General features: G+C 30.4%; 1 protein-coding gene and 1 non-coding gene across 2 annotated transcripts; both read left to right on the forward strand.

The window, feature by feature from the left end:
- Window positions 1–3,853: 3,853 nt before the first annotated feature.
- On the forward strand, window positions 3,854–4,228 carry LOC120207535. Its single transcript, XM_039206988.1, has one exon. It carries the CDS (start codon window positions 3,854–3,856, stop codon window positions 4,226–4,228), a length of 375 nt encoding a protein of 124 aa, XP_039062919.1.
- Window positions 4,229–10,667: 6,439 nt separating this feature from the next.
- On the forward strand, window positions 10,668–10,861 carry LOC120207620. The gene has a single exon (XR_005524229.1). It is a non-coding gene; the product is annotated as a U2 spliceosomal RNA (small nuclear RNA).
- The last annotated feature ends 6,565 nt before the right edge of the window (window positions 10,862–17,426 follow it).

Here is a 17,426-nt window from a genome sequence, read left to right on the forward strand (position 1 = left end):
ACGTAGACATAAGGTATATGAACCCCAAAGATTACTTGCAGAGAAACAAATTATCTCACGTAGGTTAAGCTTTCATCTCAACTTAAAAGGGACAAAGTTCGTAAGTGAGCTTATGGTATGCAAATGAACGTGATGTGTGTGAGAAGGAACATTCAGCCCTTTGATTCAAAAGGAAAGCAAAACCACTTGACAAAAACTTGGACATATCTGAAAGCAAAGATAAAAATGTTAGTAAGACAATAATAAAATGAAGCAATTAAAAACTTCAATAAAAGGATCATAAATTAACTAAAGACTTGAACTCATAATTTTCACCAAACGAAAATGTGTAAGCGACCTACAGACTGACTGTCTAAAAAGTCCCCAGAGGAGTCGCCAAGCTATCGTAACCGTTTTTCGGCGGAACAATCGTTTATTGTTTAAAAACAGTTACGATTTTTAATTTTTGGAAAATTGGGTATTTTGGATTGAATTTGGGTAAAATAAAAAGGAGTCGTCATCAACCTTTGGGTTAGGTAGGTCGAATACCTAAAACTGTCTTTTAAAAACAATTTTAAGAAAAATTATTTTTTAAGACAAAAGTTGGTCTACGTCTACCAAAGATTCGATTAAAACAGGTTCGAGAGTCGGTTACGCGTGGGGAAGGATTAGGACCCCCACAGCGCCCAAAATTGGTATTGTGTCGCTTATACATTGTCGTAAATGGTGTTAAATCCTGAATCAAATATCAATTTAAAATATGATCCGTTTATTGAATATTAATTTGCTTCAAATTAATTAATTCATTAGAGAAAATTCTTTAATTTGAAAAGAAATTTCAATATTAACAATCCTCTATCGAGAAAGTTATTTCATCTATTTCTTATCTGTAAAAGAATATTCTCCCAACTATTTATTCGAAAATATTAAAATCGAGTAAAAACTCAATATCTGAATTTTATATGGAATTATCTAGAAACATAAATTGTCAATACTTAAATTTAAATAGAATAAAATATCATAGAATAGAATAAAAATATCACCGTCATTTAATGGAATATTCGACTTATTTTAAATTCTCCATTTCGTTCAAATATTGTATTGAATCGCACTACCTCTATAAGGTAGTGTTTTTCACACATATTCTATGATGAGTATTATTAATAATGTTCGAATAAAAATCTTGGCAAATAGTAGTATCAAATATAAGGGTATTTAATATCTTTAATAATAATAAAACACACATGTTCCATTAAATATTTAATATTTAATGTTAACAATGACGTCAAAACTAATTAAAATCTAAGATATGTATGTACATGGAATGTGAGATTAAAATGAACGAATAAAAAAAACACAACAACTAAAAATGTAACTAAACCACAAAATACTATACATGATACTCAAACAATGATCAAATGAAAGATCAAAATAGTTATAATCTCTTAAGTAATTTAACCATAAGTTTATTTATATAGTGACCTAAGACAAAGCCTGTTACAATTAAAATCTATAAAATTAATTTATTAACAAAATTTGAAAATATACATACGCATAAGCGCAAAATTAATATTCCAAATTAAATTAAATGATTCACATCAATATTATCAAAAACATGAGTAATGAAGAAGTGTAATTACAAACAAAATTAAGGATTATAAACGATAATAAAAAAAATTCACCTAAAAAAATTGATCCAATTAAATGCCATCACATATTTGGCTTTTCAAAACAACTTTTCTCCTTGTTTTTGAAGCAAAACCGGTGGTTGAAGTATGAATATAGGCTAGGACTTTTGTTTTCTTTTCATTTTTTATTATATAATGTATATATATTGTAACATGTGAGCTACTACATTGGACCTATGTAAAAGACAATATAAATGGACTCTTTTTTAATACCAAAAAAAATATTACAAGTTACAAGACACGTTGAAACCCTTTTCCAAACCCCTTTTATGTGTAATTCCCTAAATTATCATTTGTTTGTCTTCTCTTTGACGCCTCTCATTTAACCTCCCAATTCTCTATTCTTTAACTTTCAAACCTTCAAAAATCCCAAAACCGACCCCTTTCCTTTGAAACTCAAAATTACAACTTTAAAAACTAAAACTTTTTACCTTCGTGATGGGGTTCTTCTTCTCCGGCGAGAGCTTCCAAAAATAAGGTAAACTTCTTTTTTAATTTTTTTTCGAATCTCTTTGCGAAATTTCCTCTGTATTTTTGATGTTCGAATGGCCTCTAGAGTCCTCTCCCCTTTTTTTGCTCGATTCCTCTTCGATTTTATTGTTGAAATCTTCACTGAATCTCCTTGGATGCATCTGCATTTTCTTTGCGTTTGATATGATGTTGATGGGTTAGGTGAAATCATTAATTTTGCTTGACTTTGGTGCATGTGATTTGATGAGTTCAATTGAAATGGCCCGAGCTGTTGGTGAGGATAAGATATTGTCGTTGACACAAAGGATAATTGGAGTTGGCGGTGTTGGCAGTGAGTGTATATTCTGGACTTATAATTGTCACTTGTTGGTCTGCATAAAATATAAATAAAATGATATTAGTAATAATAATAATAATAATAATAATAATCATACTATAGTATATAATAATAAATATAATATATATTTTAATCCTAATCAAAAAATGGGTGTCTAGATAACTCAAATGATGTTTTTGAATAGTCTATGGTGATTACAAGGTAATATCTCTTAAGAACTTTTCTTAACCATTGACAACACACATATTCGTAGACAACTGCTTGAACCTATGACTTCTAAGGCAAAAAACACTCACTTTAGAACCCATTTCTGAGATTTATGTGGCCCTAGGGAAAATAAAAAAGTTGGGCATTTATTCCATTTTGGTCATTCAACTATTCTTTTATTCAAAATCATATCAAACGTTATATTTTAGTCATAAATCGATAAAAATTAACAGAACTACTGACTTGGTATTTTTAAAAAAAAAAATCAATGATGATGTGACATTATCTTATGGTGACATATCTGCATCACAATTAATTTTTAAATGGCAGGTGACCAAAATGAAGTAAAAACTAAATGTCAGGTATAATTTGAAAAAAGTAGCTAGTTGACTAAAACATAACAAAAATTATAGTTGAGACACAAAACATATAGTTTACCTATTTTTAAATTGGGGCCCTAGACATGTGCCCTTCTTACCCAAGCTCAACGACGCCCCTGTCACTTTAACAAATGAGGCCACTTGATGAGTTCATATGACATTAGATAATTAAGATTTAGGGTAAAGTACACAAATGATCCCTCGACTATAGGGTGTTGCTTTGTTGATTCCCTCGACTATTAAAAGTTAAAAAATGATCCCCCGACTGAAGGGAATTATTCTGTTGACTCCCCAACTATTAAAAGTTACATAATGATCCCATGACATTCATATTTTCCAAACTTGCCCGTTTAAAAAAAATTAACCGCAGTATAAGCTGGACTTTAACCTAATGACTGTGATATGATAAATCTAATCTCAAACAACTATCATATTCCAGTTAACAGATTAATGTTCAACTCAGACTTCTGTCAATTTTTTAATAGAAAAGAACAAGTTTGGAACACATATTATTCTGGGGACCTTTTTGTTAATTTTAATAGTTAGGGGACTCAGCAAAACTATACTCTATTGTTGAGGGACTATTTTGTAACTTTGAATAGTTGGGGAACTCAACAAAGTAATACTCTATGGTCGAGAGACCATTTGTATACTTTACGGTAAGATTTAATGTTAATAGATATATTTTCGAATTGGTGGGTTGGGCATAACTATAAGAGTTATGTTAGGGGTTGGACAAATATTGACTTAACAAATTAAGTAAACAAATTCCATTGAAAAAACACACGATAATGCAATGTGATCATTTGTGCTGTAAACGCAATATTCGCGCACTAATAACTGAAGTTTATTATTGCGACCAAATAAGCAGGGAAAAGTTCAAGTCCTTGTTGGAAGAAAAAGGGTTCCCCATCGGGTTGTTCGCGTTTCAAGACATACAAGAATGCGGTTACGTTAAAGACTCCGGCTTCATCTGCCTCCCAAAAAAGAAGCACGACGACGAGATCACGGCTTTTTTCGAGCCCAACAAGATCAAGAACCTGACGGGTGTCAAAGTCAAGGAGTACATGATTTGGATCACATTGACCGATATCTACGTTGACCAATCATCGTCCATTACGTTAAAGACGAACCTTGTCGGGGTCGTTCCCCGTGTCGATTTTTAAAGCTTAGATGGTCGAGCTTTACGATTTGCATTGGTTTCATGTGTATCTCTTTCTTTGTTTTTGTTGCCATGTCATGTTTGTCAACGGTCCCCATTCGTTTTGGAATAAATTTTGACCCGAGGATGTTATTTAAGAGATGGAGGGGACTGAAATTAAATTATAAATTTTGATGGAGTTGAAATGGATTTTTATTACTGTATTAGTTTGTAACATTATAATTTTAAAGGATTAAATCAAAATTTTAATATTTTAGGGGGATAAAATATATTTTTACTATATATTATTTTAACTGTAAATTATAAATTTCATCACTAAACTTTTTTACTCTTATTTTGATCCCTAAATTTAAAAAAATAAATTAATTTACTCATTGAACTTTCAATTTGTTACTATTTTGATCACTTAAACGTTAAATTAGAAATGAAAAGGTAACATGGCAATCATATATAGTGACGTGGATTGATTTTTGCTGACATTGGAATCATGTCATTTTTCCTTTTTATTTTATTTTCTTCTTCCACAGCTGAAAGTTTTTCATCCCTATATCACATTGGTACTAAAACAACCATTATTTTGACATATTCTCCGACCACTCAAGATACCAACGAACTCGCCTCATTTACTATCACTTTATCGGTTTAGATTTTTCCAAAATCACTTTAAAACCTACAAAACTCAACTCAAAACCCAAAACTCATAAAACACTAAACCACTCTAATCTACGATCCCCATCATTTGATTAGCTTATGTAATCACCATTTTTTATTTTTATTTATTAAAATATATATTCATTTAGAACCCAAACACCACTCTTATTATTATTATGTTACGTTTCAACCCAAAATATATATGCAAAGCTATTAAAAAATAAAACCCAAAACATATATATATATATATATAAACACGTTACAAGACCCATTTACCCAACACAAATAACCCATTACATTTTATCCTTATCATTTTGACCCATTCAGTAGCCCAAAATGATTACAAGCCCACATGTACAATTAAAACCCTAACCCTAAAACAACATTTAGCTACAGCCGACCCTAATCTCCACTGTTGGATCTGATGATGATCCGACAGTCCACAATTAACCCTAGCACTACAGGTTATTCATCCTTGCGCCGCCAGCAGCACTGTCCCTCTTCCACGCCGCCGCCATCTCTTTATCTCCTTGTCAGCTGCCATTCACACGTGACCAGTGGTCCCAAGAGCCCCATGGGCAGCCCCTAATGCTCTAGATGAGACCCGTGGTGGTCCCTCGCCCATGGTAGTGCTAAGTTATCACCAAATCATCCATACAAGACAAGAAAAAAAAATAAGCAAAACATTAACGTTCTTTTTACAAATGTAACCTTCAAATGGGTTATAAAAACCCGAAAAATCATTGCAACAGAGGCTAGCCATTCTGAAAATTAAAAAAAAATGCATTTTGAAAAGCTTCAAAGGTATTTTTAGCCTTCTTCTAGTTTCATTTGTGTGTGCATGTGATGTCTCAAAAAATAACCAAAGAGAGAAGAGTGAGCATTTACATGGCGGTTCGAGTCCCTCGTCGGGGTTGGTGTCGTCGAAGTCCATATGGGTTCGGTTTAGTGCTTTAAGGGGCTTTGCATATGGGTTAGAGGCCTTGGTTTTGAGTTTAGAGTTGAAAGAGAGGAAATTCGAGGGTTATAGGGGGTTCGTCTTGGTAGCCCGACCACCGATGGTGGTGTCGGATAGTGATTGCGGTTGACTCACGGCGTTTGTGGGGGTTGGAAGCTCTCGTTCGAAGGAAAAATAGAAGCTAGGAGAGAGACCTAGAGGTTTGTCTTCGTTTTAGGGGACGATTTGTCTCACCCGGTTGGTGCGGCGTTAGTCGGGTCATGAGGAGGCCACCGATTTACGGTGGCCGGCGTGTGGCTTTGGGCCTTTGGAGGCTCGGCTGTATGGGAGAAGGGATGGGGAGAGTTGAGTTAAAAGGAAGCTAAAAGGAGCCTTTTTTAGGTTTCTTTAGTTTTTAACCAAAAATGGTAAATATTGGGATATATACTTGTATGGTTTGGGTTAATTACGTCTAGGTCACTCTAGTTTAGACTTGTTTTTGCATGTTAGTCACTGATTATTTTTTATTTCATCACGATTTTGATGTGATAATTGCAATTTTTACGTTTTAGTCACTATTTTATTTATGATCTGCTCACTGTTTTTATATTTTATTACATTTTAGTCCTTACCTATTAAAATACTAATATTAAATGTTAATAAGATCTTGTGCTGACTCGCCTGGGCTATAACTCACATTATTTATGGTTCGGATAAAATATTAAAAATAACCCCTAACCTTTTATTTTATTCAATAACTAATTTATGTTATTTGCATTCTTGCCTTTAAAATTTCTCTTATTTTAATTTTTCCTTTAATTCACAATTTTAATTTCTTGTTATTTGGGCTTTACATTCTGTTTTGATTTCAATTTAGTCACTACATTTACCCTTTGATTTTAACTTTGCATTTCTTAATTATTTAAATTTAGCCATTTTATGTATGTTACTTGCCTTTAATTTTTGCTTGCTAATTTTAATTCCTTTTAATTTTTTCCTTGATAGCCTATTTAGGTTTTAGATTAAACCCTTTGATTTAGATTTATAATATTTTAGTCCTAGTCTAGTTTATTTTATCTTTGAATTTACTCTTTAAATTTAGATTCCTTTTGATTTAGTCCCTAAAGCTTTTAATTTAGATGAATATTCCATAATTAATTTAAATTGACTAGGTTAATAATTAAAGGCTCCACTTTAGGCTTAATTTTATACTTAGTCTTTTAATTTAGGAGAATTATTAATTTGGTCATCGCTTTTGCTCGAGGTTCCATTTTAATAATTCGAATCAATAACTTATTAACATTGACCATGTTAATGATTAAAGATCCACTTTAGGCTTAATTTCATACTTAATCTTTTAATTTAGGAGAATTTTTAATTTGGTCCTTACTTTTGCTCGAGATTCCAGTTTAATTATTCTAATCAGTAATTAATTAAAATTGATTAGGTTAATTATTAGAGACTCCACTTTAGGCTTAATTCCATACTTAGTCTTCTAATTTAGGAGAACTTTTAATTTGGTCCTTGCTTTTTCTCGAGGTTCCATTTTAGTTATTTGAATCAATAATTGATTAAAATTGACTAGGTTAATAATTAAAGCCTCCATTGTAGGCTTAATTTCAAACTTAGTCATTTAATTTAGGGGAATTTTTAATTTGGTCCTAACTTTTACTCGATGTTCCATTTTAATTATTTGAATCAATAATTGATTAAAATTGACTAGGTTAACAATTAGAGCCTCCAATTTTAGGCTTAATTTCATACTTTGTCATCTAATTTAGGGGAATTTTTAGTTTGGTCATCGCTTTTGCTCGAGGTTCCATTTTAATTATTTGAATCAATAATTGGTTAAAATTGACTAGGTTAATAATTAGAGCCTCCAATTTCAGGCTTGTTTTTCATACTTAGTCCTTTAATTTAGGGGAATTTTTTATTTGGTCCTCACTTTTGCTCGAGGTTCCATTTTAATTATTCGAATAAAAAACTGATTAAAATTGACCAGGTTATTTATTAGAGCCTCTTCTTTATGCTTAATTTCATAAATAATCCTTTAATTTAGGAGAATTTTTTATTTGGTCATCGCTTTTATGCTCGAGGTTCCATTTTGACTATTCAACTCAATAATTTATTAAAAATGATTTGGATTAATATTAGAGCCTCTAGGTTTAGTCTTTTAGGTTCTTTAAATTTCATAATTTGACACTTTAAGTTAGAGGAAAGCCTTAATTAATTCATTTAGTGTAATTAGGTTCAATAACTGATTGTTTGATTACATTTCGTTTTCAAAATAAGGCAATGCTCATTTTTAGGGCGTTAGTAGTGTATCTCCCGATTTTGACGGAGGGTGACCGCTACTTATTCCAGAAGTAAATCAACATCATTTTTAAAACCCCACATCATGATTTCTAAATTATTAAGGCAATGTTCATTTATTGTGGTTGATAACAAAGCTTCCACTTTTGCTTTGGGGTGGTCGTTATTAGTCTTGGTAAATCGACATCCTTTTTAAAATATCCATGCATACTGATTTTTAAGTTAAATAAAATTTTGAACTCAAAAATTCCAATTTTCAAATATAAAGTAATCAACTAGGTACCAATTTTGGGTTTTGTGGGGGTGTTAATCCTTCCTCATTCATAACTGACTCCCAAACTTGATTTCTGATTTCGCATACCAAAACTTGGTGTTTTAGTAAAATAAAAATATTTTATTAAAATTACTTAGTTTTAGGTGTTCCAATCTCACCTTAAAAATGATTGGTGATGACTCCCATCTTTTCATTAAAAAAACATTTTTTTATTTCAACCACGTCGGATCGACCTTCCACCAAAAGTCAGTTTCCATAGCTTAGATTCAAGATATACGACTCGCTTCATCCTTCTCTACCTCCCCACCAATTGGATTTGAAAGAAGATGATTTATCATTTAGAAATCAAATGGAACTAGAAACATGATTTTTTTTTCAAAAAAAGTCAAGAAAAATTTAGGGTTATTTCATAAATTTTAAAAGAAAAATGTTCAATCATAAAGTCATCAAGTATTTAACCGCATGGTGGTCAAAATAAGTGCTAATCGAAAATTCAATGAATGGAATAAAAAAAATTAAAATTTAGTGACTAAAATAGGGGTGAGAAGAAAATAGAATGATGAAATTTGTAATTTATCCTTAATTTAAAATTTTATAAAAATTTGAGGGTTACGTGTAGGTGTAAGCAAAACTTGACTAGAACAAACTGAATTTTTCAACTCAGTTTGATGTTAAAGAAATTCAGCTCGACTTTTCTTGACTTGTAATTTTATAAATTAGACTCAACTCGAGAAAAAAATAAAATAAAGTCAGAGTTATAAAATAAGACTCAAATAATTCAAAATTTTGAGTAATTAGTGAATTGATTTTCAAGTTTACAAGATATATCTATGTTACATAAGGAAAACTATGAAGAAATACATATGTATATTGTATATAGTTATAGAAACACATTTAAATTAGAATCAATTAGTATCATAATGTTGTAGATATTTACAATTAAATTTCAATAGAAACTCGAACAACTCAACTTGACTTAACTGGACTCGAATTTCATAAACGTGGCTCGAAAAAATATAAATAAAACTTGAATTATAAAATAGAACTCATCAAATCAATTAACTTTAAACACAATATTCAAATACAATAATTTTTAGAAGGAAAAAATCAATTAATTAATAGGGACCAAAAAGTTATTTAGATTCAACAACTAATTGTATGTCCCTTTGAAGAATAGAGAGACAATTTTTTTGTTGCAGTAAAAAAAGCTTCTAATAGAATTTTTTTTTAATAGAATCCTCTTGTCTTATTAAAAAGTGAAAATATCTAAAATAACAAAGGGTTTATAACTATCATCGTAAACTAAATTACATAATTTGGACATTTTCGTGTAACATTGAAACCATCCACTTTAGATCATATAAGGACCATACATTGAAAAGGTTAAAAACTCAACCAAAAGACTCAACAAAAAATACATACAAACAAATCTAACTGCATCGACAAATGAACCACAAAAGAAGAATAAGCTATTGAAAGACCATCGATAACCGCAAATCAGAGATAGTGTCATGAGAAAATATCCATGAACGCAAAATCATGAATCCAAATTCAATCTAAGGGTTCATAGCAGTGAAGATCAACAATATTATAAATAAACGTCATCTTAATCAATCGTGTTGTCGTTAAATCCAACCCTGAGAAAACATAAAATAAAAGGAACAACCAAATGACCGAGAAAAAGACAAAAAATGTGCCACAAAAACAGAATTATTCTTATTAAAAAAACAGATAAAGAAACAAAGAGAAAAAATCGACGGTCGACAACATCATCGAAACTAGTGCTGCCGCCGTTTAAACAAGATCAAAGAAGAAAAAGTTAATCTAATCTATAGAAAACGGTATAAACTATATAGAAAAAAGGGGAGAGCATATGAGATTCATTTGCTTGCTTTTGTAAAATATATTGAATAAAAAATTTCTAATAGACTTAAACTATTAGTAAGTTGATATACACATATCAAAATTATTAATATATTTATGATGAACAAGTGGGTTTGTAACTAATATTAATTTGATGAACGTAAATATGAAATAACATGTGGTTGAAGTTGTTGATCATGTAACCATGAAGAGAATGGCATTGGCAGAGCTTGATTATCTCAAATGAAACTGCTTTATGCGAGAATTGCCTTCAAAACCAAAGCTGTTTGTTTCCAGAAGCAGCTTATAAATGAGATGCTGCATGTAATGTCCCACATGGTTGAGGTATGAAGGGATGTAGCGAGAAGCTGCTTATAAAACCAACGGGCTTGAACATTGGAAAGCATACCTTTCTCGGTCTTTTGGCTAAGATCAAGTGTAGTATCTGTTCTTATTAGTTTAATATCTGATATGTAGGCCAATGGTCCACACGATATTAAATTTATTTTTTGAGGGAGGGTCCGCCACAGTAGCTTGCTACTTGGACTATCGAGCGTCGCCCTAGCGTTGTACTATTGCTTGGTCCTGGCGCACCCCACCCAATCCCAAGTTTAATGTTTCTATTCTGTTATTGACTATGAAAAACTATGCCACCTTAGTTTTATTTATTTATTGTTTAAACTATGTTCTGGTAATTTAACTTTTAAATTATTTCCTTTTTAGTTATTGTCGTTTTTAAACCATGTAACTTTCTATGCTCAATATGATTGTCCCCTTAGTTTTAGAATCATTTCACTAACCATGATACCTCAAAATTGGGTTGAATTATTAAATTTATGTGTCACGAGGGTTCTGTTATAAACTTACCTTGATACTAACTGTTACATTAGAGGAGTGAACTTGTACAAAATCGTTGCTAAAATTCTCATTCGATTCATCATTACAACTAATAAATTTTATATACAATACAATTGAAGTCCACACCGACATATTATTCATTTCCAAACTTGAACAAACAAAAATTCATACTAAATCAACTTACATGTTTTAGGTGGTATTTTTGTCTTTTCACATCATACGAAAAAATTGCCAAAAATTTATATAAAAAACCTATATGACACTAAACGTATTAACATGAAGAATCCAAAGTCTCAAATCAATCAGACCTCAAATCGGCCCTTAATTAAGCATACATGTTTAGGAACTAGGTTAAAAAAATTTGTTTAGGAACTAAATTAAATCATGTTATTAAATTTCAGTTATTACAAGCATTTCCTAATTTTCAAGTTCATTCCTGAAATTAAACTACTTATAATACAACTAGTAAAAACTCAACTCATTTCATTTTGGGAAGCTATAAACCAAGTCGGCATCCAAAGACTTAAAATTTCAATTTCATAAGAGTACTCAATTGAACAAAACCCGAGGTGAAGATCCTTTTTCTTGAGAGATTGACCCGTTTGGTTGAGGGATCGATCCTTAGTGTAAAAGGATAGATACCTTTTCTGGCCGTAGCCATTGGACTGGTCCACTCACACGAGAGATCGACCCTTTCTGTAGGACCATGCATTTAAAGGCTAAGACATGCATCAAACGGAAACTTATCAGGTATCATTTTCATGTAACTAACAACTCATATAGACACTTTTCGTGCCACTATAACAACTAGTGTTACACATGTATTTAAACCTTTCATGTACCAAATCATACCACATATAGGTGCATAAAAATAGTGGACACAATTCAAAGCAAATGTTGGAAATTTATCGACAAAAGTTCGTGATACTAATTGTTCAGAAATGAGAGATAATACATCTCTGAAATGTACAAGCTTTTAATTAACACAAAGAACATTGACAATAATTACACGAGAACCTAGAATATGGGATTAACCTACTCCTATGTTTCTAAATAAAATAAGGTTTGTGCAAATCCACAGCCGAACCGTACACTTACCGAAACAATGAGCAACTAACAATAACTGCTTCAATGCACGACCACCTTTCCTTTCCCATTGCTAGAGGAAGCCAGCAACAAATCTTGAGCTTCAAGAACACATCAAAATACAAAAAATAACAACAAAATTGGCTGGAAGTTTAACTTAAATCATGTACCAAACAAGACTCCAAATTTCACTAAAACACGATGAATCCATTTCGTTCTAACAATTTCATAGCTTAACTGATACATTTTATACCATCAACAACATCACCTAAAAGCACTATTAATATCATCAAGAATCTATAATTTCAACCCTAAATCACCATATTAAACATATAAAGTTTCTTAATTTTATCGAGACTTAATTTTTAGAATTTCAAGAACAACATATGATACAAAAATCGGTATGAAATACTTTATACCTTTAATCCACGTATTTTACACTTAAATGAAAACAATGTAGTTAAAATTTAACGTTAGTTATGATTTTGTTAAACTAAATTAAATCCAATATATTAGTATTAATTATTAAAATATGGTTTATAAAATACATAAATTTTGTAATTAAAACAAAATTTTAAAATAAAAATTTAACTACATAATCATAAAAAGGAATAATGCTTTTGGATCGTCAATCTTCGTCCACGTTTCAAAATATTCCTTAAATTGGTTTCATAAACCAAGTTAACATAATTCAATAATAAATTCAAAATTCAAATTATTGTAATCCTCATTAATTTTCCTTTCTAAAATATTTTTCTGAATTAATATTGAAAACATGTTTTTTACCCATAAATCGATATGGTATTCAATAACTATTTTTAAGTATCAATAACTATCAAGCCAAAAACCAAAATGTTTCGAGTTTTTATATGTAAGTTTGATGTTTAGATATATTTGAGTATGTTAACAAATTGTGTGGAATTAATATATAAGAGTTATGTTATGATTTTGTATACGTTGTTATGTTAAAAGTGTAGTTGATTTGATTTATGGTGTTTGAATGAATTGAGTTATACGGCATCAATTTAGAATTGTTTAGTTTATTGATTTTATAATATATATTGTATGATTGTAGGTACTAAATGGTAGTATTGATACTTAGTTGATTTAAGTTATAGGTCTAAATAATACTAGCATAGGAGGTATGAAACAATTTATTTTAGTCAAGAAATTAAATTTGTTTTTAAAGGTGATAACATCAACTGGTATGATGAATATCATTTAAAAATATGAAATTATAGGTGGAGTCTCACTAAGTTGATATACACATATTAAAACTATTAATATTTTTATGATGTAACAAGTGGTATGAACTAATATTAATTTGATGAATGTAAATATGAAATGAAATTAAAATAAATAACATGCGGTTGAAGTGTCTTCTTAATAAATATCATGTGTGTGTATTTATTATATATGTCTTCTTAATAAATATATTTTCTAATGGTTTTTAGTTTTATATTAGTTTAATAATTGTTTTGAATATCATTTAAAAATATGAAATTATAGGTGGAGTCTCACTAAAGAAAAAAATTTAATATGGTAATGGGTTGTTCTTATTTGTTCACCTTGGAAATATATATGGACTAAATTGTTCTTGTTTTAGAAGGATAAAATCACTCAATTTATAAACTGATAAGTACCTAAAAGATATTTAAATCTAATATAGATTAACATTTTGGACATAAATATTCATTTTTCCAAACATAGAGGGAGTAAAATGTGACCTTGAATAATAGACACTAAAATATTCTTTATACGATGAATGTAAATATTATATGAAATAAATAAGACATTGTTTAAGTCTCTTGTTTTCTATATCATCTAACCATGAAGAAAAATGGGAGAAATGGGTTTAAAAGTGTAATCACCATTTTTCTACATATATTATTATTATTATTATTATTATTATTATTATTATTATTATTATTATTATTATTATTATTATTATTATTATTATTATTATTATTATTATTAAATTAAGGCCCCAACCTAAAACCCAATCAAAACCCATCCATAACCCAAACAAGTCCCAACCAGAACCCAACCTAAATACTCAAAACAAAACCAGACCCGGAGCCCAAACCAGGACCCGACCCAGAGCCCAAATTAAACTTACTGGGCCTAACCCTAACCCTAGGGTAGCCGTTCCCAATCCCCCAATCAACAGTCGCCGTTTTCTGCCCCAATGCTAGAAGGAAGCTCCACGCACGCCACCATCACCCAGCTGCTCCACACTCCATGTAACTGCAGCAGAAATAACCAACAAACAAACAAAATATGTATCATTTGATTTCTCTGTAAATGGGTATAAAACCCCAAGCAATAAACACTGTAAACACTTTGATTTTTCATTTTTCCAAGCAATAAACTGAAAATCTCATGGTTATCTTTATTTAAATTTCGAGTGGTATTTTTTTCTTTTTTTTACTTTAGTTTCGAATCTCAGTAGAGAAAGAAAAAATGATTTTAGTTTTTTCAAAAAATAAACAACAACAACGTTTTTAGTTTCTAAAAAAGAAGTAACAATGAGTAAAAAAATCTCTTTTAGTTTCAAATAACAGTGAAGAAATAAGTCTTTTTTGGTCAAAATAAAACAATACACAATATCTTATCGCAATAAAACATAAAGAATAAAAGGAAAAGACTAGATCCGAGTTTACTTGAGTCATGAAAGGCCTCGTCGGAAGTTTTGGAGTTCAGGGAAACCAAAAGGTCTAGGGGGTTTTCGAGGAATTTTAGGAGTGTTTTTGGTGTTTCAAGCCCTAAATAAGAGCCTAGGCTAGCATATATAGGTTTTTAGGTCTTTTTAGGGTAGTTTGGGTGTTCCGACCGTCGCGTGTGGTAGCCAGAGAGGGGTTCGAGGCGACCAGCAGTGGGCCGATCAAGAGAGAGGAAAGAGGGGAGAGCGTTTCGGTTTTTTAGTTTCAGTTAAAATGAAATAAAAAAGGAAAAAAATGGTAAATATAGACATAGTTTAGGTGGAAATCATGCCTAGATCGCCTTACTTTAGGCGTGTTTTTACAAAATAGTCATATGTAGGGATTAAAATTGATATTTACCCATTTTTATGTATGCTTTATATTTTTTTGGTAAATTTATTGTTTAGTCCCTCTAACTTTAGCATATTTTGCATTCTGGTCATCTGTGAGGATTGAAACTATTATTTTCTCTTTTCTCTACATGTTATATAATTTTTGGTCTATTTATTGTTTAGTCCCTCTAAGTTTAGCGTGTTTTTACACTTTGGTCATATGCAATGACTTTTTAAATTTTGTTTTAATTTGTATCGACTACTTCTATAATTTCCCATTTTAGTTTAATAGGTTATTTTAGGCTTAAATAATACGGATAATTAACTTTTAGTCCTTGTAACTTCCGTGCATTTTTGCATTTTAGTCCCTAAATTTTTTTTATATTGTTTATATTTAGCCATTAAATTTTAATTTGTTTTAATTTAGCCCTTATCATTTGTTTAATTTATTTTAATTTTTGGTCTATTTATTGTTTAGTCCCTCTAAGTTTAGCGTGTTTTTACACTTTGGTCATATGCAGTGACTTTTTAAATTTTGTTTTAATTTGTATGGACTACTTCTATAATTTCCCATTTTAGTTTAATAGGTTATTTTAGGCTTAAATAATACGGATAATTAACTTTTAGTCCTTGTAACTTCCGTGCATTTTTGCATTATAGTCCCTAAATTGTTTTTTATATTGTTTATATTTAGCCATTAAATTTTAATTTGTTTTAATTTAGCCTTTATCATTTGTTTAATTTATTTTTTTATCTTGATGATTTGATATTCCTGCAATTTAATCCTTGTATTCATGTTTATTTTTTTAATTTTTTTCTTTTTTTTATCTTAATTTATTTAATTAGGTTTATTAGTTGTTTTAATATTTCATAGTTTTTGATTAACTAGTCTTTTAGATTTCGTCCTTAAATTAGTGGATAAATCAATTCGGACCAAGAAATTAGGATGGCACCCTAGTTATTAATTCGGGAGCAATTCGAGTCGATTTTTCGCATAAGATGGCCAATTATTATTTTCGCATAAGATGCTCGATTGCTCGACTTTTAAAATTTGTTAATCATCGATATTTTCTAAATAAAACTCTTTTAGTCCCTTTTTAATAGGTTAATTTAGATAATTCTTAGGATTCTGATTTATTAATTAGTCTGTAAACTTTAGGAATTATTGGTTTAGGTCCTTAAACTTCTAGTCTCTTAAAACTTGGTATTTTAGATATTAGATCCTTTAGTCCCCGAACTTCAATTAGACCTTTAAGATTGAAATAATCAAATATGTTAAATAGAGCCTCTACTTTTAGCTAGATTTCAATATAGTCCTCTTAGTTTAGGGAATAATTCGAGTTGGCCCTCACCTAAATGTACAAGGGACCATCTCGGTTATTAGAACCTACATTTTTAGGTTTGTGCCTTTAGATTATTTAAGTCTAATAATTTGACACTTTAGGATAAAGAGAGCCTTAATTTACCCTTAGCTTAATTAGGATGAATAAAAATTTTTTGGTTGCATTTTATTTTTAAACCTAAGGTAATGTTCATTTATTAGGGAATTAATAGTTCATCTCCCATAAGTATGCTCAGGGGGTGACTATTGGTGATTCCCGAAATAGGTCGAAATCTTTTTCAAAACCGCATCATGATTTCTAAAATATTAAGGTAATGTCTGGTTATTAGACACAATAGTTGATCTCCCGCATTTATCCTAGGGGCGAATCCTATTAACCTTAATAAATGAATACCATTTTCAACTTTGCTTCCATAATAATTTTTAAATTAAATAAAGTTTGAGCTCAAAATTTCCAATTCTAAATATAGGGTAATCAACTAGGTACCAATTTTTGAACGCTTGTAGGGGTGCTAATCCTTCCCCGTGCGTAACTGACTCCCGAACCTGATTTTTGGATTTTTACATACCTTAAAACTTTTTATTTTGATTAAAAAAATGTTTTATTAAAATCACCTGGTTTTTAAGGTGTCACAATCTCACCTTAAATGATTGGTGGAGACTTCTCATATTTTGAAATTATTTTCAAAGAAAACCCTCAAGTCGGTACCTATTTTTCCCAGCTTGGGCGAAAAACAGTGTCGACAATTTGGCGACTCCGCTGGGGACATTTTGTTTTTAAAACAACTTGAGAGTTGAGCCATGAGTTGGTTACCTTATATTCAAGATTCTAGAAATTATGAGT

Source organism: Hibiscus syriacus, unplaced genomic scaffold (assembly GCF_006381635.1).
Source record: "Hibiscus syriacus cultivar Baekdansim isolate YM2019G1 unplaced genomic scaffold, ASM638163v2 tig00000477_pilon, whole genome shotgun sequence".
NCBI lineage: Eukaryota > Viridiplantae > Streptophyta > Magnoliopsida > Malvales > Malvaceae > Hibiscus > Hibiscus syriacus.